Source organism: Antechinus flavipes, chromosome 2 (genome assembly GCF_016432865.1).
Source record: "Antechinus flavipes isolate AdamAnt ecotype Samford, QLD, Australia chromosome 2, AdamAnt_v2, whole genome shotgun sequence".
NCBI lineage: Eukaryota > Metazoa > Chordata > Mammalia > Dasyuromorphia > Dasyuridae > Antechinus > Antechinus flavipes.
The window spans coordinates 52850732-52876502 of NC_067399.1; the positions used below are offsets into that span (position 1 = coordinate 52850732).

The 25771-nt window shown below is 35.2% G+C and overlaps 1 protein-coding gene and 1 pseudogene across 5 annotated transcripts in view; one reads left to right on the forward strand and one right to left on the reverse strand.

Moving 5' to 3' along the window:
* Positions 1-25771, reverse strand: part of BANP (BTG3 associated nuclear protein) — a 244254-nt gene that overhangs the window by 147469 nt on the left and 71014 nt on the right. For all 5 annotated transcript variants that reach the window (XM_051974821.1, XM_051974822.1, XM_051974824.1 and 2 more), the window contains one exon: positions 2681-2920. In XM_051974821.1, the coding sequence (XP_051830781.1) occupies positions 2681-2920 (240 nt within the window). The remainder of the gene's footprint in view (positions 1-2680; positions 2921-25771) is intronic.
* Positions 18953-20022, forward strand: LOC127547816 (small EDRK-rich factor 2-like; annotated as a pseudogene).

Here is a 25771-nt window from a genome sequence, read left to right on the forward strand (position 1 = left end):
GAAAAAAAAATAAATTAGGAATTTTTTTCTATTTATATCTCTTCCTTGCTAATGCACTAAGTCTTTGTGAGTGAATGCATAAGACTTAATGGCAGAAGATAGGAATAAAACATACAAACCAAAATAATTAGTCATTCTTACATTTAAAAATATTATGAAATGACAATTCTTTTAAACTTGTGACCTTCTGTGTGGGCATATGTCTAAATTTCTTCACATTCCAGTGTGTCTAAGAACAATGAGTAAATGCAATAGTTTTAGAGTCATATTTTCTTTAAGCTGACCCAGCCTCTAGCACTGAGACAAATGATGGTGTGAGAAAGTTGAACTTACGGCATGTGTTACATTCAGCGTGATAGTACTAAAACAGGGAAATCAATCAGCTAAAGCTCTTGGGAGAAAAAGAGACCTATAATTCTTTACTGCCTGTATAAATATGTTTAGTAGTCTAAGTACACACTTGGATAATATGTGGTTGATGTAGAACAAATGCCATTCAATGATGAAAATTTCTACATGATCTAATGAAACTGGCTCTCCTTTTTAAAATTTTTTTTTCCAATTAATAACATTTGTTTTTCTCCCTCACATGTCTCCCCACTGAAAAAATAAAAAATAAATTCTTGTAACAAATATGCATAGTCAAGCAAAACAAAGTCCTGCACTGTCCATGTCCAAAAACCTATGTCTCTTTCTGAATCCTGAATCCATCAAGTTCTGTAAAGAGGTGGGTTAAGCAGTTTTTTCCCTGATGAGATCATTGATATCTTGCTGAACTACTGAGGTGCTGAAGGTGGCACTAAAAGAGTCCAAACTCTGTCAAACCCTAAACCAAGATGAGAAAACTCTGAAGAAAGATCAAGTATGTGTTTATTGTGAAAACAATAGCTTGGCTGGGATGCCAGCCACCATATGATGAATATCTTAAAATATTGTCTCAACATGGAAAGAAGCTATATCCGCATGAGTAACAGGAGCACCCAAATGGATCATTACATGAATTTTTCACAGCATATTATGCTTGATTAACATGTAGCTAATCTTATACAAGATACTATGAAAGATCCAAAAGACATAGAGAAACAAGAAGAAAAGGACTTAAAATCTTGTAGGGAAGGAAAGAAATAAAGGGGAGAATAAGGTGTAAGTCAAGTTAGAATATGAGTAAGTACATTGGAGAAATCCCACAGACTGACAAAAGAGCCTCTAAGAGAGAATCATTTTCACTCTAAGATTACCAGATAGATGGATAAATAGACAGACAGACAGGCAGATAAACATGAATATATCTTCTCTGCATATTATTATTATACTGAATGCCCTGAGGAGCAACAAAGTGATGATAATCATAAGCTTTTTTGGTAATTCATGCTTATTAATCAGATTTCTATTTGCTTTACTGATGAAGGTTAAATTTTTCATATATCAGTTCAGGTGCATAACTTTCAAGGAATCTTGTTTCTGGGGAATGGCATGTTTAGAAATTTGACAACAGCTAGAATTTATATTGTGCTTTATAAATATTACATCACCGGATGCTCACAACAACCCTGAGTGATGATTTTTTAAAATTAGGCGTAATCTTTGAAAATCATCTAATCTTAACTGCTCACTTTTCCTTTGAGGAAACTGAGGCCTTAAGAGATAGAAATAAGACAAAGTGAAATAGGCAAAAAGGAGGGAAGGAGGAAGGAAGTAGAGAGGAAAAAGAAAAGAGAGAGAAAGAGAGGGACAGAGGATAATGAAAGAGAAATAGCCCCACAACAAATAATGTTAGTGGAAAAATGAATAAATGAAAAATTCAAATAAAACATCAGATTTTCATAATGAACCCATGGATCAATTCACTTTCATCTAGTTTTTTCCTAAAGTCCCAATTCTCACGATTTTTTGTAATAATATGCCATTTTTGTGTCATTTACACAGTTCTATATTTTTCCAAAGTGTTTTATTATTTCAGAGGAACATTTCTACAAAATTTAAATAGAAATGTGAACAATGCTTACTACTACATCATTCTTGGCTGAAAGAAGCTTGAAACCTGGGATGAAGTAAAGAAAAGCAGAGCTGTTCCCATATATAGCATCAGTAACAATTTAGAGCTGTCTTTCTACTTTTCTTCATTTCTAGATGTGGAAATTGTACTTTTGGTAGAGCAGGAGGAAGAAGACAAAAGAGTAGCTTATGGTTATGGGGAATAGTCTGTTAAACACACAAGAATAGGGATAGAATATCTCTTTATTGAGAACCAAAATATAAGAAATTAAGGAAGTAGCACATTGGCATTGATATGATAGTGGTAGCTAGTTGCTCACTTGAGTTGATGTGATTACATTTGCTTGTAATTCTATTCTTATTTATCCCCAAGCATCCCTGTCAACCATCCAGATGTAGAACTTTCAATTGTCTGTGAGTCATCTTTAACTTAAGCAATCCATATTAATTTACTAAGTACCTATGGTCAAAGCACGGCATTAGCCATATATTTAATTAGGAAAAAAAAGTTCACCTAACCTAATAACTGCACCTATAATGTCAAAACACTATCCACTAAAATGCTACTTCTAAAAATGAACACCGGGGGAACCAGTCTCTGAGAACAAGTAAATACACACAAATATGAAGCAAATCTACAAACCCTGTAAGTGATCCAGAAATACAAAGCATGAAACATACTTACAACGAATTCCATAGATGGTGAGGGGATCAAGCTGCTTTTTCCCATGTTTTCCCTGCCCAGAAAGGTTGGAGACAGCCTGAACTTCCCGATGGAAAAGATAATCAAGTAACGTTAGCGCCATCTTCTCTGCTGTTCGACAATTTGTGCTAATGTGCAGCATGTCAGCAGGAATGATTGCGCATCGAACCCTCATCTCAGGATTATTCTCATCACCAAGCCAAGTACCGTTAGGGTAGTCCTCTAAAAAAAAAAAAAAAATACAGAAAAAATGTTTTTAAATGGCCAAAAGTTAAAAGGAAAGATTGCATACACACAAGCAAATAAAATTAGAAATGATGAGGTAACTAAGACAATTGTTGGGTTTTTTTTTAAAGGACTAGTTCTCCTAGCTCACTGAGCCTGGAAATGCAGGGGTTTCCCATAGGTCAATCTCATTCTGAATGGCATGAAAGCTTTGACAAGCTCTATTTCCAAACTGGGCCATTTTCACCCTTCCTTAAGAAGTTAGTGGATTTCCATCTAGGGGAGAAGGAGCTTAAAATATTAAAACTGGACTTAAGAGTAAACAAGAGAAAACAACCTATCAGTTTAGCCCAGACTATAAAAGAGGCAGACAAAAGAGTAGCTTATGGTTATGAGGAACAGTCTGTTAAACATACAAGAAGAATAGGGATGGAATATCTCTTTGTTGAGAACCAAAATATAAGAAATTAAGGAAGTAGCACATTGGCATTGATGTGATAGTGGTAGCTAGTTGTTCACTTGAGTTGATGTGATTACATTTGCTTGCTTTAGTTAACAAACATTCCTACCTTTGATATCAAAGTAGGAATAATTTAGCTTTGCCAGTCATCCTGAAGAAGAAAAGAATTTTAGGAACTTTGACACAAAACAAATAAAGCTATTGAAGTTGTTCATGTCACTGTATATGATAAATGATGGAATGGAACTCAGTTTTATTTGTTTACATTTTCTATGTTTAGATGATTTGTTTAAATAATGCAAATATTATATATTGCCGAATACAATATTGTTTATTATATGCAATGAGTCAACATAAAGTCAAACTATATGCAATGTTGAAAAATGTTTGTGAACTTTGGCTTACATTAATGTACACTATTTACATAAATCCTAAGTAAACTTACTCTGAACCTAACTTTTTATGGATGAGAATCTGTATCCTCTCCAGTTGCATGCCAACAATTCCTTCCATCTACCCCAACTTCTCAATTTCCAAATTGCTTACTATGATATAAGGCTGAGACACTGATCAGGTCAACAGTTGTAACTACAAGGAATTCATTGGTAATAGCCTAAGATCTATAAAACTGGTCAAGTATGGTTGCAAACCTTCTTTGACACAACTGTCCACTATTGCCTACATCATCAAATTAAAGCTTTTTCTTCACCAGGTTTTAAAAAAGTCTTCCATATTCTGACATCCAGTTCACTGTGCAGTTGCATTTCACATCACTCCTTCTTATGCAATGAATATCTAACCAAACTGTCCTCTGTCTTCATTTCAGCCTCTACTCTCTTGCCTTTAAGCATTTGCACAGGCTGGATGATGTGCACACCTTTCTATCATGGCTTATTAAAAATCTCTCTCTCCCTCCAAGATCTAATTCCAGTTCTACCTACTACATGAGAATGAAAGCTTCTCAAGATTTGTTTGACTGGTTAGTTTTATCACTTTCCAGATAAGGGGCAGTTAATATGATTCAATTCAATAAACATTTATTAAACACCTATTTTCTGTAAAGAAATGTGGCAGGAGGAGGGAAGGGAGGGCGGAAAGAAGAGACAAAAGGAGGAAAGGAGACGGAGAAAGGGATGGAGGGAAGGAGGGTGAAGGAAGAAGAGAGGAAAACAGGGAGAGACAGAGAAAAACAAACAGAGACAGAAAAACAGCACTGGGAGGGGAGGAATATAAACAAAGAGAGGATGCTTCAGTATAGATTTACTGTTCCATCAAGGAATATTTGTCCAAGTGTTCCCTTTGTTATGTCACACAGTGTATAAAGTTATTTATAGACAACAATGGTTAAGAACACGTCATGAATCTGTTTGTCTTAATGTGGAGACAAAACTCATAAAAATACAGCCAGTGAGTAAGATATAAGGAGAACAGGCATTTTTCAAGTACCTATGATGTTCCAGGCTACGCACTGGGGACCCAAAGAAAAGCAAAGGCAAATTCTTCCCCCAATAGGCTCAAAATCTAATGGGGGAATTGTTGTTCAGTCATTTTAGTTCATGTCTAGCTCTCCATGACCCCATGTAGGGTTTTCTTGGCAAAACTACTAGAATGGTTGACTATTTCCTTCTCCAGCTCATGTGATAGATGAGGAAACTGAGGCAAACAGGATAATGTCACTTGCCCAGGGTCACACAGCTAGTAAATGTCTGAGGTTGGATTTACTGCTTGAATAGGTTTAGAAATCAACACACTAGCCATCATTCCCATAATAACCGCCCCAAACAACACACGCACCACAGAAGCCACCACAAAATACTTCCTCACTCAAGCCACCGCCTCCATAATAATATTTGCCATCATTTGCAATGCATGGTCAACAAACCAATGAACACTATTTCAACTCTCTGACCAATGAGCCTCCATCTCAATAACCCTGGCTCTATCAATCAAACTAGCCCTCACTCCATTCCACTTCTGAGTGCCTGAAGTATCACAAGGAATCCCACTCCTAACAGGAATAATCCTCCTGACATGACAAAAAATTGCTCCCACGTCTATCCTCTTCCAAATTGCCCCATGTCTAAATATAAAAATCCTCATCACTCTTGCAATCCTAGGGGGCTGAGGAGGACTCAACTAAACCCACCTACAAAAGAGCCTAGCTTATTCATCCATTACTCACATAGGCTGAATAGCAATTATTGTCCACCTTAACCCAACTATAACTATCCTTAACCTTACTATCTATATCATAGCCACCATTACCACATTTCTAACCCTTAACTTCTCAAATATCACCAAAATCAAATCCCTAGGAGGACCTATGAAACAAATCTGCACCAACAATCATTATTATTCTTCTCACACTACTCTTCCTAGGAGGACTACCACCTCTCACTGGCTTCATGCCTCAATAACTCATCCTACAAGAACTAATTGCCAATGGCAATTTTATAATCGCCACAACAATAGCCCTCTCAGTCCTCAGGTTCTCTTGACTCCAAACCCAATGTTCAGTGCATTATGGTACCATCCAGATGACCCTAATCAGGGAGACAATATGCAAATAAATAGGTACAAAAAAGCTATGTACAGAAATAACAGAGAGAAGACAGAAGAATAAAGAGGGATGGAAATAGATCCCTGTAGAAGGTGGGATTGTAGCTGAAACTTGGAAGCAAAAATAAGTGAAAACATTGAAGTAAAAGAAAGGATGAGGGGGAAACTGTAAGAGGCCTAGAAAGGTGAGGAAGGAGGATTGCTCAGGCGATGAAAGGCCTTGGGCTCCAAATAAAGAATTTCATGTTTGATTCTAGAGGTGATAAACTGCCACTGGAGTTTACTGGATACATGATGTCAGTTGACCAAGCAAGGATGAGGCAGGATGGAGAAGAGATTCAGCAGGTCCCAGTGCAGCACCTAGTTCTGTGCAGGGAAATCGTTCAGTCCTTGATGAGATCTGTAGTGAGTCAGAGAAGGCTACAACTGCCCAATATGGCATTCAGTTCAGGGAAGGCAGGGCCCTTTCGCTGGCTGCTAGCCTGACACATCCACACATCCTAGGGCTTCAAATGTCCTGCCTGCCAGATCCTTCTGAAAGGCTTTCCTTCTTTTCTGAGAATTAATCAGACTTTCACAGCAGTAGTTTGTCCATTCTTGGCATTATGCTTTTGTTTTTGTTTTGTTTTTGCTTGAGAAGGAGAGGAAGTTTGCTTTCAATAACACTTTTCTTTGTATTTTGGTAGAAATGATCTTTTTTTTTTTCCAAATATGGGCTTGAATGGCCTAATACTTGACCTCCCCACACGTACTGCTGCAGCAATATTTCTAACAGTCTCTAAAGTGTGCTCTTTGACAGATATGACTTTTGCATATTTATAGAGTAATATCCATTCTTACAAACCAGAGAATTAAAAACACAATAAAATCTAACAATGAAATATGTCTATGACAGAAAAGCTAGCACTCAGTTGAGAAAACTCTCGAAAGATGAGGTAATCAGCTAATTTCAGTATGATTCAATGAAGATCAGACTTCTGAACCAGCCTGGTATTATACAGAAGCACATATAGATGACCACTACTGTCACAAAGTGGAACTTAATCAAAATTATTGCATGCTCTCTATAGATGTGTGATAAATACATATATATTCTCTCTCTCTCTCCTTCTCGGTCTCTTTCTGTTTCTCTCTGTCTCTCCCTCTCCTCTCTTTCTTCCCCTACCCCCTCTCTCATTCATTCTCTCACTCTCTCACATACACAGGATTTAGAAAGGCCTAGGAAATGGTTGAACTCTAAAGGGAAACAGGTAGAGGTGAGGGAGGAGAGAGCGCCTTCCAAGCATTGAGGACAGATCAAAGGGGAAAAGATATTGTCTTTATGCAAAGTTATGAGAAGGCCATTTTGACAGGATTGCAGAATGCAAGAAGGAGAGTAATGTGTCATAAAAACACAAAAAGGTAGATTGGAGCCAGGTAATCAGGGGCTTTAAATGCTAATCAGAGTCATCTGTGTTCAATCCTAGTAATCCAGAGCCCCCAAAGGTCAGTAAGCAGGAAGTAATTTGGTCAGATTTGCTTTTGGTAATATCATTTTGGCAGTTGTGTGAAGAATGAAGCTTGTGTAAAGGAAGGAGCTTAAATAAATGCTTATGGAAATTGCATTGAGCAGAATTAGGTGGCCCATAATAACTGTCTTAAAGTATCTAAAGGAAGGACTTCTTTTACTTGGCCTCAGAAAATAGGACCAAAGAAATTAATGGAACTTACAAAGGAGTGCATGTGTTTCTGCTCAATATAGGGAAAAATCTGTTAAAATATTAACCCTTTCCAAAGTATGGGCTGTCCCTGGAAATTATGCATTTCATGTCACAAGAACTTCTCCAGAAAATGCCACTCACTGGTCAGACGTGCTGGAAAGGGAATTTTCATCCACATGAGTGGATTAGATGGATGGCTTCTGATCTTTGATCTCATGCAATTAAAAACTTCAGGAGTCAAATTCAAAAAAAAAATCTAATGGACCTACCAATGATCTCCCTATGTGGATGTGTTCTACAACAATGCAGACACCATCATTCACCCAAGGTCTTCCCATCCTTCTTTGACTCTTATCTCTGTCCTCCTCAATGACTGCTTGACATGATGAAGGCCTTCTTTACTTAATCTTGGACGTCACCCTCTGCTCTCAACTTTTTTGTTTGTTTGTTTTTTAGAAAATTATCATGGACTTCTTGATGACAACTTTCACTCCCCTTCTTCTAGGAAGCTCTTTGCTGCAACCTATCCCAAACCACTGTACCTCTTCAATTACCTCCATACATGTTTTTATCTATAGGAAACTCTGTATGTGAATGATTATAAACAAGTAATAACATGAGACAAATACACGGACAAGTGCAAATAGATCATTATTACATTACTAAAAGTTACTGATTCAAAAATCAATACAAACTCTGAAGGAAGTTTAACGAGGTGTAGGGACTGTATTTCAGAAATATTTAAAATTAGCTTAAAGAAAAGATAAGAGTGAATTAGAAAGAAGAAAAATTTGTCAATACTGTATTGTCCTTAATTGTCTTATTTTAAAAAGAAAAAGGTTGTCCCATACGACATACAGATTTAATCCATTCTTTCAGTCCCATTTTTCAAAATGAAAATTACCTGAAGATTCACCATATAATTTTGGTTAATGTCTAATTTTTCTTTCAAAAGATCAAAACATAGCAAGTTCTAAGATAACTTTCAGCTTTAGAACTATGGAGTCTTTGTATCCAAGTAAAAGGATTTCTGGATGATTTCTTTCCATATAAATAGTAGCTATTTAAGCTGCTTATAATCTGTGTGCCAAATTCTCTACTAATTTTCCAGAAAGGCAGAAAGAAGAAAATAAAAGGAAAATTAGTTGCAACATGTTTTTTGTTTCCCCCAAAAAAATATCAAGCCAGTTAAACCCCCCCCCATCTTTCATCACCTACAACAGTTTGCTTCTATTTCCAGATGTCTCTATTTGAGAGGAAGGATTTCATTTCAAAGCCAATATTATAATAAAGAGCAATACTGTGGTATGACACACACAAACTATCTTTGAACTGAATTAAGGAACAGTTAAAAACAGTTCACAGAAAACAACCATCAAAATAAAAATCACATAATAGGGCCTAACCTTCCTGGAAATTAAGCAAATAAAGTCACTGAACTGTCCATACCTGTGGATTCCACTATCCTACTTCCAAGAAGGTCAAAGACAGAAAGACTCATCTACACCAAAATATTTATGACAGCACTTTTTGTAATAATAAGAGACAAGGCAGGTGCCCATCAACTCAGAGGAATGCTTCTACAAATTGTGATATATGCAATGAGATGCACTCTAAGAATCAAAGAATATGAGAACTTCTGAGGAACACAGGGAATTTCTTATAAATTGATATAGAATATAAACAGAACCAAGAAAATAGTATGCACAATAATATTTTCTTGCTGTCAGTCATGTCCAACTCTTCATATCCACATGAACCATACAGTCCAGGGGTTTTCTTGCCAAAGATATTACTTCCCCCAACAATATTACTCTCTGACTTCAAATTTGCCACCCCGCAATGTCTTCTTTGGACCATAATTATCATCAGTTACTTATTGTTTTCTCTCTCCTTCATCTGTGTGTTTAATCCACTTTTTTTTATTACCAGAGCCTAGCAGAGCCCTAAAAATAAGAGCATTTCACATTTGTTGAATGAAATTAATTACTACTAATTTGATTGGGTATACACAATGACTAAACTGAACCTTCTAGTGGAAATATTCTTATTCAGTTTGAGTTCATGCTGACCCTTCAGTAAAAGGAAAATGTAAGAGAGTATGAGTTTTTCATTCATTTTTACTGAATTGTTTTGAAAATATCAGCATATTATGAAAGTGGCTCTTGTTTGTATACCTTTAGCTCTGTCATTCCTCCAATTGTGAAGTCCAAGCTCAGAGTCTTAAAAACAGACATTATTCTTTATGCTAACCATTCTTGCTTCAGTTTTGTTCATCTCAGATAACTAACAATCTTTAACCAAAGAGATATTTACAGTGGTACACTTACATTAACCTAGGATTGTAGGAAGGCTGAAAGGAGCCTTAGTCATCTTGTCAGATCCTAATTTAGAAATGTTCTTAAGGAAGATTAATTACTAATTAAAACACTATCTACAACATTAGTATCTCTATTAAAACAGAAATAAAGTAATGGATTAAAAAAAAAAAGAAACAGCAGCAATTTTTATTATGAGGGCCACATGGAACAACTTCTATAGTATGTGGTTTATCTCCCTGGCTGAGACTATCTCACATACTCCTTTGTACATAAAACAACATTAATCACAAAGAATAAACCAAACATCTTTGCTCTCAGTCAGAATCACAGGATTTACAGTTGTCAGGGGCCTTAGAGACCATCTGTTCCAAACTCCTCATTTTAAAAATAAGAAAAGACATATTTTAATCATGGTCACACAGATAGCATGAGGCCCAGCTGAGATCCCAGTCCAAATCTTCTGGCTCCAGCATCTTATGAAGCACTGTCTGACAGTGCTTTTGGGGATGGTTTCTTTTTTCCAGGACAAAATGAATTAGACAATACAACCCCCACATTTTTCATCCTACATGAAGCTACAAGTCTAAACATATAAAGGCTATTTAACATTTTTTCCTATCTGTCATTCAAACAGTCCAAAATCTGTTTATCTCCAAAATCAATTTTTGAGTTTCAGGCATATGTATGATAGATGTGTCATGAATTGTGTTGTCATCCCTCAAATCAGGAAGACAAGGGGAAAAAAAAATAAAAGCCACAGTCCACCAATAGCCTATGAAAGACTGAAGGAGGAGGTATATTCATAATATGGTCAATCCACTAATTTAGTTCAGCAAACACTAAAGACCTATTTGTGCAAGACACTATATCAGAACAGGGAGAATAAAGAATCAAAAATGAAACATCCTGATTCTCAAACAGCTTACAATATATTGTTCATTATAGAGACTAGCAGAGGCAGTAGTAGAGCTAAGGATCTAGAGAGACTTCACATAGGAAGCAGAACATGAACTGTATTTTTTTAGTCATTAATGAGAAGCATGGAAGATGCACTGGAAACTAAAAAGGGCTTCCTAAATGACTACATTATAAAATCACTTATAAGACATACACTTTCCATCCAAAGCAATTATTTGACTTTAACCACTCATTCCTAATAGTTACCCCACCAGAATGCCCCAGCCTGAACCTATGTTTGATGATTATGTGATGACGAAATTGGGCTCCAATTTCTTAGGAGTTTCTATGAATCATCGTTTTAAGATGGAAAGTAAGCTGTAACACCTGCCCACATAAATATTTGAGAAATTAGCTTGTTCTACCATTCAGAAAGACATATTTACTTTGAATAAAATAACTGGAGATGACCCTGACATTGAAATCAATGAAAAGATTCTAGTAGCTGCATTATACAATTACAAATTTGTATGTTATAAAAAAAAGTAAATAAGCACTGAATCAAATAGTTTAATCTCGGGAACTATTCAATTATATTTTAGAAGGTGCTGTTAATATTATTATTCCCATATTACAGATGATAAAACAGAAATTTAGGGAAGTAAGTCATTTTGTCCATGTTCATACGTTTAGTAAAGAGGATGCTACCCCACAGGTTTCTATTTGATATGAAATCCCATAACAGGAGAGAGCCACTAAATGAAGCATCATGGCATGATAGAAAGTTTACTGTATTTTAAGTCAGAAAAATCAAGATTCAGATGTTGGTTCTACTACTATCTCAGTGATCCAAAACAACTTAACCTTTCTAGAACTCAGTTTTCTCAGCTATTTAAAAATAAGGGGAACAGGTAATTTCCACAGGTCTTTACAAGTCTAAATTCTAAGACTTTTATGGTCATCTAGAGTTGGTCCAATTAAACAACTTGATGTTTTTCATTGAAAAGTGTTTTTCTAACAAGTATTTTGGACCACAAGAAAAACTCAAGTTGAATTTTTTAAAACACTTATTAAATGTTCAGAATAGGTTCAGAATACTGTACTATGCACTAGAGAATCAAAAACAAGAATGAAACAGCCTCTGACTATAAAAAGCTTACTACAAAGTATATATAAAGTAAAGTCATTTCAAGAAGGAGATGACACTAAACAAGCAGAGCATCTGGCAAAGGTCTTCTGCAGAAGGATATACCTGAAACACCATCAGCAAAAAGAACTAGGCATCCCATGAGGTGGGGGTTAGACATAACTATATTCTATAATGGCAGAACACAAAGGAGAGCAGGTAGCAGTCTGGTTTGATTGCTACAGAGGATTAAGAGGAGTAATATTAAATAAGAAAGACATGCTAGATTAGAGCCAAAGCAGAGAGGATTTTAAATGGAAGACTAAAGGTTTTCTATTTTATCCTAGAGGAAAAAAAAAGAAGTCACTGGAGACCTTTGGGTGACAAAGTCAGATTACTGATTAAGGAATATCAATTTAGTAGCTGTGTGAAGGAATACATTAGAGAAGATGGAGAGCAGAAGCAGAGAGATCAATTAGAAAGCTATTATTGTGGACCAGACCAGAGGTAATGAAGATCTGGAGCTGAATAAGCAGGAAGATGGTGATCAACAAGACAGCCAAATAATTATTAAACACAGAGTTCTATGAATAAAATGGCTGCTGAGACAAATGATAAAGAGCGAGTAGCTGTACAGATCTGAGATGCGTAACTGAATTAGAGATATTCTCAGGGTCTGAAATATGCAATACTTCCTCTAGAAAAATGTAAAATTTGACATTACTTGTAGGAATCATAGTAAAGACAACCAGATCAAATCAAACACTTTAAAGAAGATACAATTTAGAATATTAAGTAGATATTATAGACTTTCATAATTTTATAAATGTCCCTCCTTTGTACTTTAATATTGTTTCTACATCTCAATAGGGAGTCAGATAAAGGATATTGCAGCACAAGAGCAATGGTCACTCAGATCCAAGATACCAAATATATCTATGAAAAAAACCTAATATAACCTAAGGAGAGGAAAATTGTATAGAAATGTGTAACACTGTAAACAAGCAAAAGATTTTTTAAAATGTTAAAATAAACTTTCATATATAAATACAGAAAAAAATAAGAGATTAAGGCATAATTCTAAGCTAAACTACAAAGAAGCAACAGGTGAAATAAAAGACCAGAGAGAAAAACTATATCCATAAATCATATCATTTTATGAGACACTGTTAGTACTGTGTTGTTGTTTGAAAACTAAGAACCAAGGCTAACAAAACAAAACAACAACAGAAGATTCTCAATAGAGAAGTGAAGATTACAGAAATGGAAGATGAAATCACAGCCCAATATGGTCACTGTGTTCACTGACTTGTTTATATATTACTTCAAGAAAGAATTCTGTGTGTTAGCAATGGATAGGTGGGAAGGGACATGTGTATAGAAAAGAGTAAGTAAGGAAGGGTAGGAAAATAATAACAACAATAATTGTGTGTGTGTGGGTGTGTGTGTCTGTTGTTTACTATGTGCCAGATAACCGTGCTAAGCACTTTACGATTACTATCTCATTCAATTCTTACTATTATTACCCCCATTTTAAGGGGGAAGGAAGGCATAATTCTAAGCTAAACTACAAGGAAGCAACAGGGAAGGAAGGCATAATTCTAAGCTAAACTACAAGGAAGCAACAGGTGAAATAAGAGACCAAAGAGAAGGGAAACTGAGACAAATAGGGGCTAAGTGATTTATCCAGCTAATAAATGTCTGAGGGTGAGTTTGAATTAAGGCCTTCTGGTCTAGCACTTTGCAACCACTTAGTTGCCAAAATAACTATAGTCTAAAAACAAAAGGCAACAATAAAGTTGTTTTGTTTTGTTTTTTAAGGAAAGGAAAAATGACTTCCCCACTTCTCTGCAGTGATAATATAGTACTTCTTAGTTGATAAAAAGTACTCACCATCTCCGCTACCTCATCACCCATCTCACTGCATTCTCTGCAGGCCATTGACAGTAAAGCAGCCTTCATACTAAAGAGAGCTCTCTTTGTCTCACTGATTTAATCAACAACTATTCAGGTAGTAGCTTATCTAAGCTCTCATAACTACTTCATCCTAACCTATTATGCTGCTTTTTGTCCCCTTAATAGAAGATAAAGACAGATAAAATACAAAAGGAAACTCAAAATAATTTTATTTTGCTTATTGTCAGAAGTTCTGATGAAACACCAGATTAAAAAACAGGCTAAAACTAGTATCTAACATGAGTGTGTAAATTATAGATGAGGCTCAATTATCCAATTTAGTATCTGTTTGACTTTACATATTTTCTGTTCATTATTATTGAAATTACACTCTATATTTCAAACCCAATTAAGTGAAATGATTTAGCAAAGAATCTCTAGGGAAGGAACATGAGCAAAGAATGACTTTTTAGTTTCTATGATTAATCCAAAAAACAAATCAAAAAAGGAAGCTTTTAGATTCCTGGTCTGCATACTGACCTTTACAAAAGCTATTAAAAAATCAGTGCACATCATGTCTGACAACTCTTGAAGCCCAACTCTCATGACATTTCTATGAAAGTCATTCTAGGTTCACAAGAGTCACTGCCAGGAGAGAATACCAAGTAATTGCTTTCCTGAATTATCCATGAGAACTGCTAAAATCAATGATTGCCCTAGTGTGATACTCCCTCCACCTGTGCAAATCATGGCAACCAAGCTAGTGAGGAACCTGTCCCAATTCAACTAGATCCCTGCCCAGTGGGTCAGCAAGCCCTTTCTCCAAGCTTGCTTAAGCTTGGTAGGACCACATATTGTACTTTTGTATAGTGTACATCTGTGGAATTGCTAGTGTCTTTTAAATAAAAATTTTGATTTTCATTTTTTATATAAAAATTTATTAAAATGAAGGAAATATAGAGCAAGAAGAGAAATACTTGAGTTTTCATTGATTTGGTAATCAAACATTTGGAAAGCACTTGGCATACAATTTGGCAGAAAGGAAACACTACATAAAATTCAGTTCTTGTTGCTGCTGCTACTGCTGTTGCCATATAGACATTACCCTTGGCTATAATCATTGCCTTTGACAACCCAGAGTCATCATTATGCCACAATGAGACATAAAACTAAGAAATTTAGGAGGAGTTTCCAATTTATAACAAAAAATTAACTCCCCTTTTTTAATTTGTAAAAAAAAAAAAAAAAACTATTCAACTGTTCAGTGAATATTAAACCACCTTGTATAAAAAGTGGGAAAAGTAACTCTAAAACTACATTAAAATCCAAGCAATGGAAGGCTATAAATCAAACATTTCCTTTTTTAAAAAATTTATAGAAGGGAAAACCAAAGTCAGTTACACTGGGTAATACATGAACTAGTTCGTCACTGAGTATTTATAATTCAAAATGTTTCCCAAAGCCAAGAGATAAATATAAATACAAGAGCTAAAATTCATTTCTTCTACCATTTTTACATAGCAAAAATTTTTTCAAAAATATGTTACATGTGAAACAACTATTTAAAATCATATGTTCCATATGTTCCATAAACAAGATAGTACAATAGTATCATCTAAGGACCCTGAGCACCAGGAATTTATGTTTAAAAATAGAATTTGTCACAACTTACGAAGCAGCCTACATGCTTAAGCTTCCTAAATGGTAAAAGTGATAGATCCTAGCACAAGCTGTCAGAGAAAGACATGAGACTCCATTCTTTCCAAGCACACAATAGGAACTTTATCAATTATATGTGGATAAAAATGAAATATGAAAGTTCACCAACTGTCATGAAGAACTTAAAAAACAGTTATAACAAAGGAAAAGGTTAAACTAAATGATCTTCCTTAAGATACATTATAATTAAAAGAGTCTATATTTAAGTTTATAGTTTTACCAAAACCAAGAAAAATATTTCTTTTTAGACATTTATGGAATTACTGGTATAAGTTATTTAAAATAAAATTCTTGGCTCTAATTTTTAATGTAAAGATTTGTTATAAGACAAATAGTTGGGTTTTTGTTGATCTGACAATCAAATGAGATAATATTTGTAAAGTGCTTAGCACAGTGCCCAGAGCAATGTAAGCAACCATATAAATGTTAGCAGTGACGACCGCGTATTTAAAATCAACCAGAGTCAGGAATTCAGGTTAGGGGAAGATCTTTATTCTTGGTGGAGGTGAAGAAGGATAGAAGGTGAAGGGAAATCGGAGGTGAAGGGGGATTAGCAATGTGAGCAGCTGTGACAAGAGTCCAGCCAGCAATCTCTCTTTCCGCTTCCTTCTCTGCCCCCCTGCCTCTACCCACCAAAATCATCATTTCCTATACAACACATCAGGACTTGCACAAAGAGTGGGTGGGGGCCATTCTTTCTCCAAGCATATATATTAATAGAGTATGGTCCAATTAATATTTAGCCTCACGTGCTTGGGACCTCAGTGCATCACCTCGAGCCTCAGCCCATTACATCTCCCGTTTTCTTTTGTTTTAGAACACAGGTGGTCATGCCATCCCTGACATCTCAGGAAGGGAGATGAAAAGCACCAAAGGGAAGCGGGGGTTGCTAGCAGGTTTCTGGGCTGAAGAGTCTTATTCTGCACAAACCAAGCCTCAGCCCATTACAGTTAGCTATCATCATCATCCTCATCATAGTTATTATTGGTATTGTTAATCGCTCCTGAGTTTGAGAACCAGAGAATCACCCCATATAAACTAAGGATGCCCAACATCTATCCTCACCCTCTCTATTTCAGTCACTATTCATGTCAATTCAATTACTTGCCTTCTAGAATATCTCTGTCAGTGTCCCACTTCACCAAGAGAGACCTGGAACTTTTATCTCATATGTGTGCACATGTTATATATGTGGGTATGTAGGTATGCTCTATACTATATATACATGTATATGTATATATACATACATATGCATATTATTGCACACATACACTCATATCTATATATAAATATATTAATTTACATTACATGTAATATTCTGTGACATGTTGAATTGCATTATTAATTTATATATTAATATAATAAATAAGTTTTATTTAAATGTATTTATATATAACACTTATATTTTCACATATAATTTGTATGTATATAATTTATATATACATAATCATATAGAATTTCACTTAAAAGGATTATATATTCTATACTAATAATACATTATAATTATCATATTGCCACATATCTAAAACTTAAGATTTTAAAGGTACATTTACTCACACTTTATTCTCATTACTATCCATTCTTCCCTACTCCTGGATTTACCCACTGGATTTCTGTCACAATGTCTTGAAAATGTTCATTTTTTATTACTCTCTCCTTCCCTAAAAACTATGCCAAAGTTATAATTACACCTCAATTACAGCAGCTTTCCATTTTTCTGAATTACTTTCTCTGGTGGAAGAACTTGGAAACATAGAAACAGTCAAATCTTGAGACTTTCTTCCACTTTCTGGCACCATTTTTTTTTTTGTTTCTAAAGCACTTAACCCTGCAATGGTATAAGAAGCATCCCCATTTCACTAATAAGAAAATTGAGATTCTAAGAAGGTGAATGGCTTGGGAGAGAAACTGGGTGTTCTAAATCCAACTCAAGGGCTCGCTCCATCACATAATGTTCCTTCCTAACAAGATGATCTCAGCATTACCAAGACTACTCAATAAAACTGACAAGGATGATTTATCAGTTCTCTCTCCAAGTCATACCTCAGCAAATGAATTACTAAGGGACAGCAATATATTATTTGCAAAAGTAGATCAAAATGCTACCATCACAGAACAACTAAAAAGGGGAGAAAGTCTTTAACAAAAGTGTACTTTCTGACCCAAGTTCCCAAAGGATAATTTTTTTAAATCAAGTATAAATTTTAAAGAGAAATAACAGTAAGATAGGGGAAGGGGGAAGGAGGAGAAATACAGCAAAATGATAAGCATAATCCTTGTCTACTGTTGAATTCAAACACCAGAAAATATTAATTTCACTCCCCAATAATTTCAGGAAATTAACCTATGTGGGAGTTGGAGGTGGGAGGGGAGGCTTTTCTTTTTTAAAAAAATGACTTAATAAAGAGCTCCCCCTGCAGTATAAAATGGTTTTTTAATTTAAGCAGATGCCACAAATAGGAAATGTTTTATTTAAAAGTTTCTTTTTCAGTTAGCAGTCTACACACTCGTGGAATCCAGAACATGTTTCATCAAAAAGTTGGATAAACATTTTAGTAAAGGTCAGAGACCATTCTGTTGAACATAATCACATCATATAATTAACTAGCATTATCATAGGAAGGAAGGCAACCTAACAAGGTAGATAGTTTGAAATCAAAAGATGAGAGTTCAAATCATCTCACAAACTAACTAGCTCTGTAACTCTGGGCATAAATCACTTTACTACTCCAAGCCTCAGTTTTTTTTAATCTGTAAAAAGAAAGTTCAGACTCAATATGGTACTAAGGTTCTTTTCTAGCACTAACTTTGTGATCCTGTTGTCCTGTGAATTTTAGGACTGAAATGTACCCTTTAAAAAAAGCATCTAGTCCCATAATTCCACAGATAAGAAAACTGGAATAGGAAATCTCACATAGAAAAAATAATGCTGAATTTAAAGAACATGGTTCAAAAACTGCATCTTCTTATTCCAATTATGAATTTATTAATCCCTTTCTCTGGTCTATTTTCTCATGTAGGAAATAAAAAAACTGTAGTAGGAAACCATTAAGTCACTCCCTTACTCTACATCTAAAATGCTATTAAGTCCAAAGAGTCGACCTGACATCCCCAAGATCATATGCCTTATGCTGGAAGAAATGGAGGATTACAGGGATTTTTCACACTACCTTGTCTCCCCTAAAGGAGAATCTGTGCAGTAATTGTCTCATGCTTCTACTATTTACACTGAATTTTACTCAATTCTTTAGGCTAAATCTACATAGTAAACAATTTTTGAATAATGCTCATTATATATACTATCCATAAACTTTGGTAGTTTACTAAAAGCAAATTGGGTGGGGATGGGGACGTCGAAGAGGAAAAAAATGGACACCACCACATCAGGACAGAGCCACTGCCATCACCATGATCCGTGGTAACCAGCATGAGCTTGCCTACCAGAAGAACATAAAAAAGCAAAGCGACTCAGGCAAAAGGAAAACACTGGGATGACAGACTCTCTGCAGCTGCCTGAAAGCAGAGGGACTCGGAGATCATGCAACAGAAGCAGAAAAAAGGCCACTGAGAAGAAGGAAAAGTCCAAGTCACTCTATGGCTCATGCCCATCTATCTTGCCTGTCAACCGTGTGCCTGGAATCAGTCCTGTCACATTCTGGCTTCCTCCTGAAGTGCTCATGAGTCCCAGAACTCATTGTGTTGAACATAATCACATCATATAATTAACTAGCATTATCATAGGAAGGAAGGCAACCTAATAAGGTAGATAGTTTGAAATCAGAAGATGACAGTTTTTACTTTTTTAAAAGTTCAATAAATTATGTAAATATGCCTCTTTCAATGGTATTGGTGCACTATGCTACAAAGTCTGAAAGTACTTAATTTTTAACAAATATTTCTTCACCAGAAGAACTATCGCTGTATACTTTCAGGGCTACAAATCGTCACAGAACATGATCCCTGTTTTGTCAAACACCACTTTTTTTTTTTTTTTTTTTTGCATTCCTATAAGTGTTTGTTGAAATGTAACTATAGTCATCATTTAAAGCCCTAAAAACTTAAACAGTTTTATTTTCAACCAATAAATTATTTATACATTCTCATAGTGATGGTACACAGCTGTGAATCATGGAACACCATGAGTTGAAATGATAAGTATCCCAAGTCAAGTCAATAAGCATTTATTCATTGTGTCCCCTTTGAACCCATCACTGTGTAAATGTGAGCAAGTGAAAGGCACATGTGAAATAGAAGTTGGGTGACTATATTATCAGCAATGGTTCACACCTAAAAAATTCCATCACTGAGAACGAGTTATGACTAGAAAGGGCAAAAAGTCATGTAGAGAGAATGAGAAATATCAAAGACACAAGGCACTACCACGCTGCCACTGAAGCAAGCAGGAAGAAAACATGAGAGAGATGAATCCAGCCCACGGTGCAGATCCTCCGAAAAGAACTTAAGTTTAAAAAAAAAAAAAAAAAGCATTTCAAGACAATCTAAATATTTCTGCATCTCTGAATTCATCATTTTATGTAAATATATCCCAATCATGCAAACTAAAACCTAGTCATCTCATTGTGTGAAATCCTCTGCTAGGTACTCCCAAGGATTAGCTAAGTGATACAGTGGATGTAGAGCCAGACTGGAGTCAGGAAGACTGAGTTCAAATGTGACCTCAGACACATTACTAACTGTGTGATCCTAGGCAAATCACTTCACCCGATTCACCTCCGTTTTCTCATCAGTAAATGAAGTGAAGAAAGAAATGGCAAACTGCTCCAGTATCTTTGAAGAAAAAAACCCCAATTAAGTCAAGACATGTCAGACACAGCAACAAATATACTCACAAACCTTGGTCATAAAAGATCTACCACAGCCAAAATGGTAGAGTAGCAGGAAGAACAGCAGAACTCTATCATACAACTCCAAATAGGTCTAGAAAATGCAATAGACTGAATACTGAGCGGGAAATGCAAGAGGGAAAAAAAAATCATATTAAATATGGAGACAGAGGAGGGAGGGAGCAGGGAGACAGAGGTCTGCAAATAATGGAAAGGAGGTCTACCCAGGAATCAGCTTGGCAGAACATATCAGTGCAGAGATATCAGAGAAAAAAGAGGTCCCAAATTCTGCCAAGAGAGGTCTAATTATTATGTCATTTTCCCATTAAATTATAAGGTCCTTGAAGGCAGGGACTATTTCCTTTTTTTGCATCCCTAGTGTTTAAAACAGTGTCTGGCATAGCTTAGGCATTTAATAAATGCTTTCTGAGTGACTAGATCAGGTTTGTGCAAATTGAAATATATAATTTTAGATATAAATATAGTCAAAGCAGAAATTTATTTTGATTTGACCATACAAGTTTGTATAACAGAGATTTTGTTGGGGAAAGGGAGTAGAGAAAGCTGGACTGATGTTTATTGAAACAAATCAATTTAAATACATTTAAATATATTTAAACAAAAGTTAAATAGCTTTTTAAAGTATGGCGGAAACCAAGTGTTGACCAATACATAATAGCTTATACTAAGATAAGGTCAAAATGGGTTCATGATTTAGACAAAAATGTTGATATTATAAAGTAATACTACTAGGAGAACAAAGAATAGTCTATTTCTCAGATCTGTGGAAAAGGAAGGAATTTATGAACAAAGAAGAACTAGAGAACAATATGAAATGCAAAGCAGATAATTTTTTATTATATTAAATTAAAAGTTTTTGTACAAAGAAAACCAATGCACACAAGATTAGAAATGAGGCAGAAAAATAGGAGGAAAATTTTACATCCAATATTTAGTGATAAAGGTCTCATTTCTAAAATATATAGAGAACTGACTAAAATTTATATGAATACAAACAATTCCCAATTAATAAATGGTCAAATGATATGAACAGACAATTTTCAGATGAAGAAATTAAAGTCACTTATAGTAATATGAAAAAATGCTCTTGAATCACTATTATAGAAATACAAATTAAGACAATTCTTAGGTATCACTTTACATCTCTAAAATTGGCTACATGACAGGAAAAGATAATGATAAATATTGGAGGGAATATAGGAAAACTGGGTCACTAATAAATGCATAATTAGCTGAGTTGTGAAATGACCCAACCATTCTGGAGAGCAATGTGGAACTATGTTTAAGAGGTTGTAAAATTATGTATATCCTTTGATTCAGGAGTGTCTCTGCTGGGTCTGTATCCCAAAGAGATCATAAAAAAGAGAAAAGAAACCACATATGCAAAAATATTTGTAGCAACCCTTTGTGTAATGGCAAGGAACTGGAAATTGAGTGGATGCTCATCAGATGAGAATGGCTAAATAAGTTATGGTATATATGTAATGGAATATTATTGTTCTATAAGAAATGATGAGCAAGCTGATTTCAGAAAAACCTGGAAAAACTTACATGAACCAATGCTAAGTGAACTAGCTAGAACCAAGAGAACATTGTTCACAGTGACAATAAAATTATGTGATAACAACTGTGATGAACTTGGCTCATCTTTACAATGAGGTGATTCAAGGCAATTCCAATAGATCTGTGATGAAAAGAACCATCTACATCCAGAGAGGCCCATGGGGGCTGAATGTGGATCACAGCATAGTATTTTCACCTTTGTTGTTCTTGTTTATTTATTTTTCTTTTTCATTTTTGTCTGTTTTGATCTGATTTTTCTTGTGCAGCACGATAAATGTGGAAATAGTTTAGAACTTCACATGTTTAATCTACATTGGATTATTTACGTCTGGGGGGAAGGAGGGAAAAAAATTTGAAAGAGAAGGTTTTTCAAGGTAAGTGTTGAAAACTATCCTTGCCTATATTTAAAAATAAAAAATTATTTTTTTTAAATGTCATCCTCATCCAGACAGAGAACTATGTGAATCAAAACATACTATTTTCATCAAAAAAAAAAAAAAAAAAAAAAAAGGATCTTTTTTAAAAGATCTACCCAATGGACCCACATTTAACACCATACACCAAGATAAGATGAAAATGGGTCCATGATTTAGGCATAAAGAATGAAATCATAAATAAATTAGAGGAACATAGGATAGTTTACCTCTCAGACTTGTGGAGGAGGAAGGAATTTGTGACCAAAGAAGAACCAGAGATCATTACTGATCACAAAATAGAAAATTTTGATTATATCAAATTAAAAAGCCTTTGTACAAACAAAACTAGCTCAAACAAGATTAGAAGGGAGGCAACAAACTGGGAAAACATTTTTATAGTTAAAGGTTCTGATAAAGGCCTCATTTCTAATATAGAGAGAATTGACTCAAATTTATAAGAAATCAAGCCATTCTCCAATTGATAAATGGTCAAAGGATATGAACAGGCAATTCTCAAATGATGAAATTGAAACTATTTTGACTCATATGAAAGGGTGTTCCAAATCACTATTGATCAGAGAAATGCAAATAAAGACAACTCTGAGATACCACTACACCTGTCAGATTGCCTAAGATGACAGGAAAAAATAATGATGAATGTTGGACAGGATGCAGGAAAACTGGGACATTGATGCGTTGTTGGTGGAGTTGTCAACGAATCCAACCATTCTGGAGAGCAATCTGAAATTATGCCCAAAAAGTTATCAAACTATGCATACCCTTTGATCCAGCAGTGCTACTACTGAGCTTATATCCCAAAGAGATCCTAAAGAAGGGAAAGGGACCTGTATGTGCCAAAATGTTTGTGGCAGCCCTTTTTGTGGTGGCTAGAAACTGGAAACTCAGTGGATGCCCATCAATTGGAGAATGGCTGGGTAAATTGTGGTATATGAATGTTATGGAATATTATTGTTCTGTAAGAAATGACCAGCAGGATGAATACAGAGAGACTTGGAGAGACTTATATGAACTGATGCTGAGTGAAATGAGCAGGACCAGAAGATCATTATAAAAATACTTCAATAACAATACTGTATGAGAATGTATTCTGATAGAAGTGTATATCTTCGACAAAGAGAAAATCTAACTCAATTCCAATCAATGATCAATGATAGACAGAATCAGCTACACCCAGAAAAGGAACACTGGGAAATGAAATGTGGACTGCTTGCATTTTTGTTTTTCTTCCAGGTTATTTTTGCCTTCTGACTCCAATTCTTCTGCAACAAGAGAACTATTCGGTTCTACACACATATATTGTATCTAGGATATACTTTAACATTTTTAACATGTATAAGACTGCCTGCCATATGGGGGAGGGGGTGGAGGGAGGGAAGGGAAAAGTCTGAACAGAAGTGAGTGCAAGGAATAATGCTGTAAAAAATTACCCATTATTCTGTCAATAAAAAGTTATTTTAAAAAATTTACCCAATACATACCTCAAGATTTGCATTGTAATACACTCCAGTCTCTCACTGTAATATTCATTTTCTCATTAATTGTTAATCAATCAGAATTGATTGCCACCCTCAGGAACACCTACTCTTTGAAAACCATATAAACTGTGAGCCTACTGCCATAAGAGGTCTTTGGTCTAAGAGAGATAGGCAAATAACTATAGTTTCATTAATAAACATGTTGATCTTATTAATAAAACAATTAAATTACCCAGGAAAAAACTCTATGCAATAAGGTTAAACCTTTCATCTGTATATTTTTGGTATAGTCCTTAGGCTAGCACATGGAGTTCATCTGTTATCTGATATTCTTTTTACACAACTAATCCTTTTCCAGGCCTACTTCTCCTAAATAGTATTTAACCTATGTCTCCAGTGTAAGATGTTGATGGTAATATATAACAGCTCCCTTATGTTCACATAAGTCATAATTTTAATTCTTTGGAGACTGTTGTTCAAAACTGTACGAAATACAACAGTTTTAAGAATGCTAAATTCTTTTTATAGCTAAAGCATTTTATAAATATTTTAGCATAATCCTGAGAGAGAAGTGCCATTATTCTCCCCATTTTACAAATAAGGAACTTGAAGATGACCAGGGTTAATTGATTTGCATAGCAGGTAAAATACTTGAGGCTGGATTGGAGCTCAGCTCTTGAGAAGACCAAGTTCAATGCTCTGTCCATTGAGCCATCTATCTCCCTGTTTCCAAAATAGAAAAGTTCCTCTACTTAGGGGGCCACTAACTATTCCAGTAAGTTTTCAATCAAAAAAGTTCAGACAGAAGAGACAGTTACAGAGACAGCGAAACTGAGAGACAGAGCAAAACAGAGAAAAAGAAGAAACTAAGGAGTTTGGAGGGAAGAAGAGAGGGAAGAAAGAAAAACATCGGGAAGGAGAGAGAAAGGGAGGAAAAGAGAGAGATCCTTTCCTTCTAAGCTTTGGCTTACAGATGCTGTGAGGCCAGTATATATATATTCAACTATTAAATCTAATCTCTTATCCTTGCTTCATGTCCACTTCAGAACAATTATGATTCATGTTCCTAAGCAAGACCTCAAGGATACTGCTAATATTATTGGCATATATCATTAGGTTATGTCTATTGTCCTCTATTCAATTAAATGGGTGTTAGCCCATTTTCTATAAGAATTAAAAAAGAAAGACGAGGGAATTGTTTTAACCCTTTGTTAAGAAGAAAATTAGCTAAACCAGAACTTATAATTTTCCAAGAAGCCCAATTAAAAAGCAACCATATGGGGCATAACTTGATAGAATTTTTGCTACATGACAGAAGTCAGTACCACATCACACAACGAAGCATCAAGCCGCAGGACCTTCTAGATATCATAGAATCAATTCCAAATCTTCATTAAAGATTACACAGCAATTAGTATAGACCATTTGAACTTGGTAGAGAATGGCCACTTTGAGATTTGGCTTATTCCAAAGTCAACTTTAGGCATTTAAGTTTTTTCTTAAAAGAAGATAAGAGCAAGCTGCTTAGTTGCAACTTTTGGCTCTTATCAAGAAATAAAATGACTAAATCAAGAGGACAAGTCTATCATTCTTTAGGAGTTTTATGTTAATCATGCAATTTTTCTGGAACCAACTAGCCTACTTAACATTCCCTACAGCTGAGCAAAGCTGTTTCCAGTCATGGGGGGGTGATGAGGACACTAATCCAATTCCCATCACATAAATCTCACTGAAAAAATTTTAATGGATGATTCTACAAAAGGTCCAAAGTAAATCTGATCCAAGGGACATTAATGGATTAGCTGTTTTTTCACCATTTACATATACAAC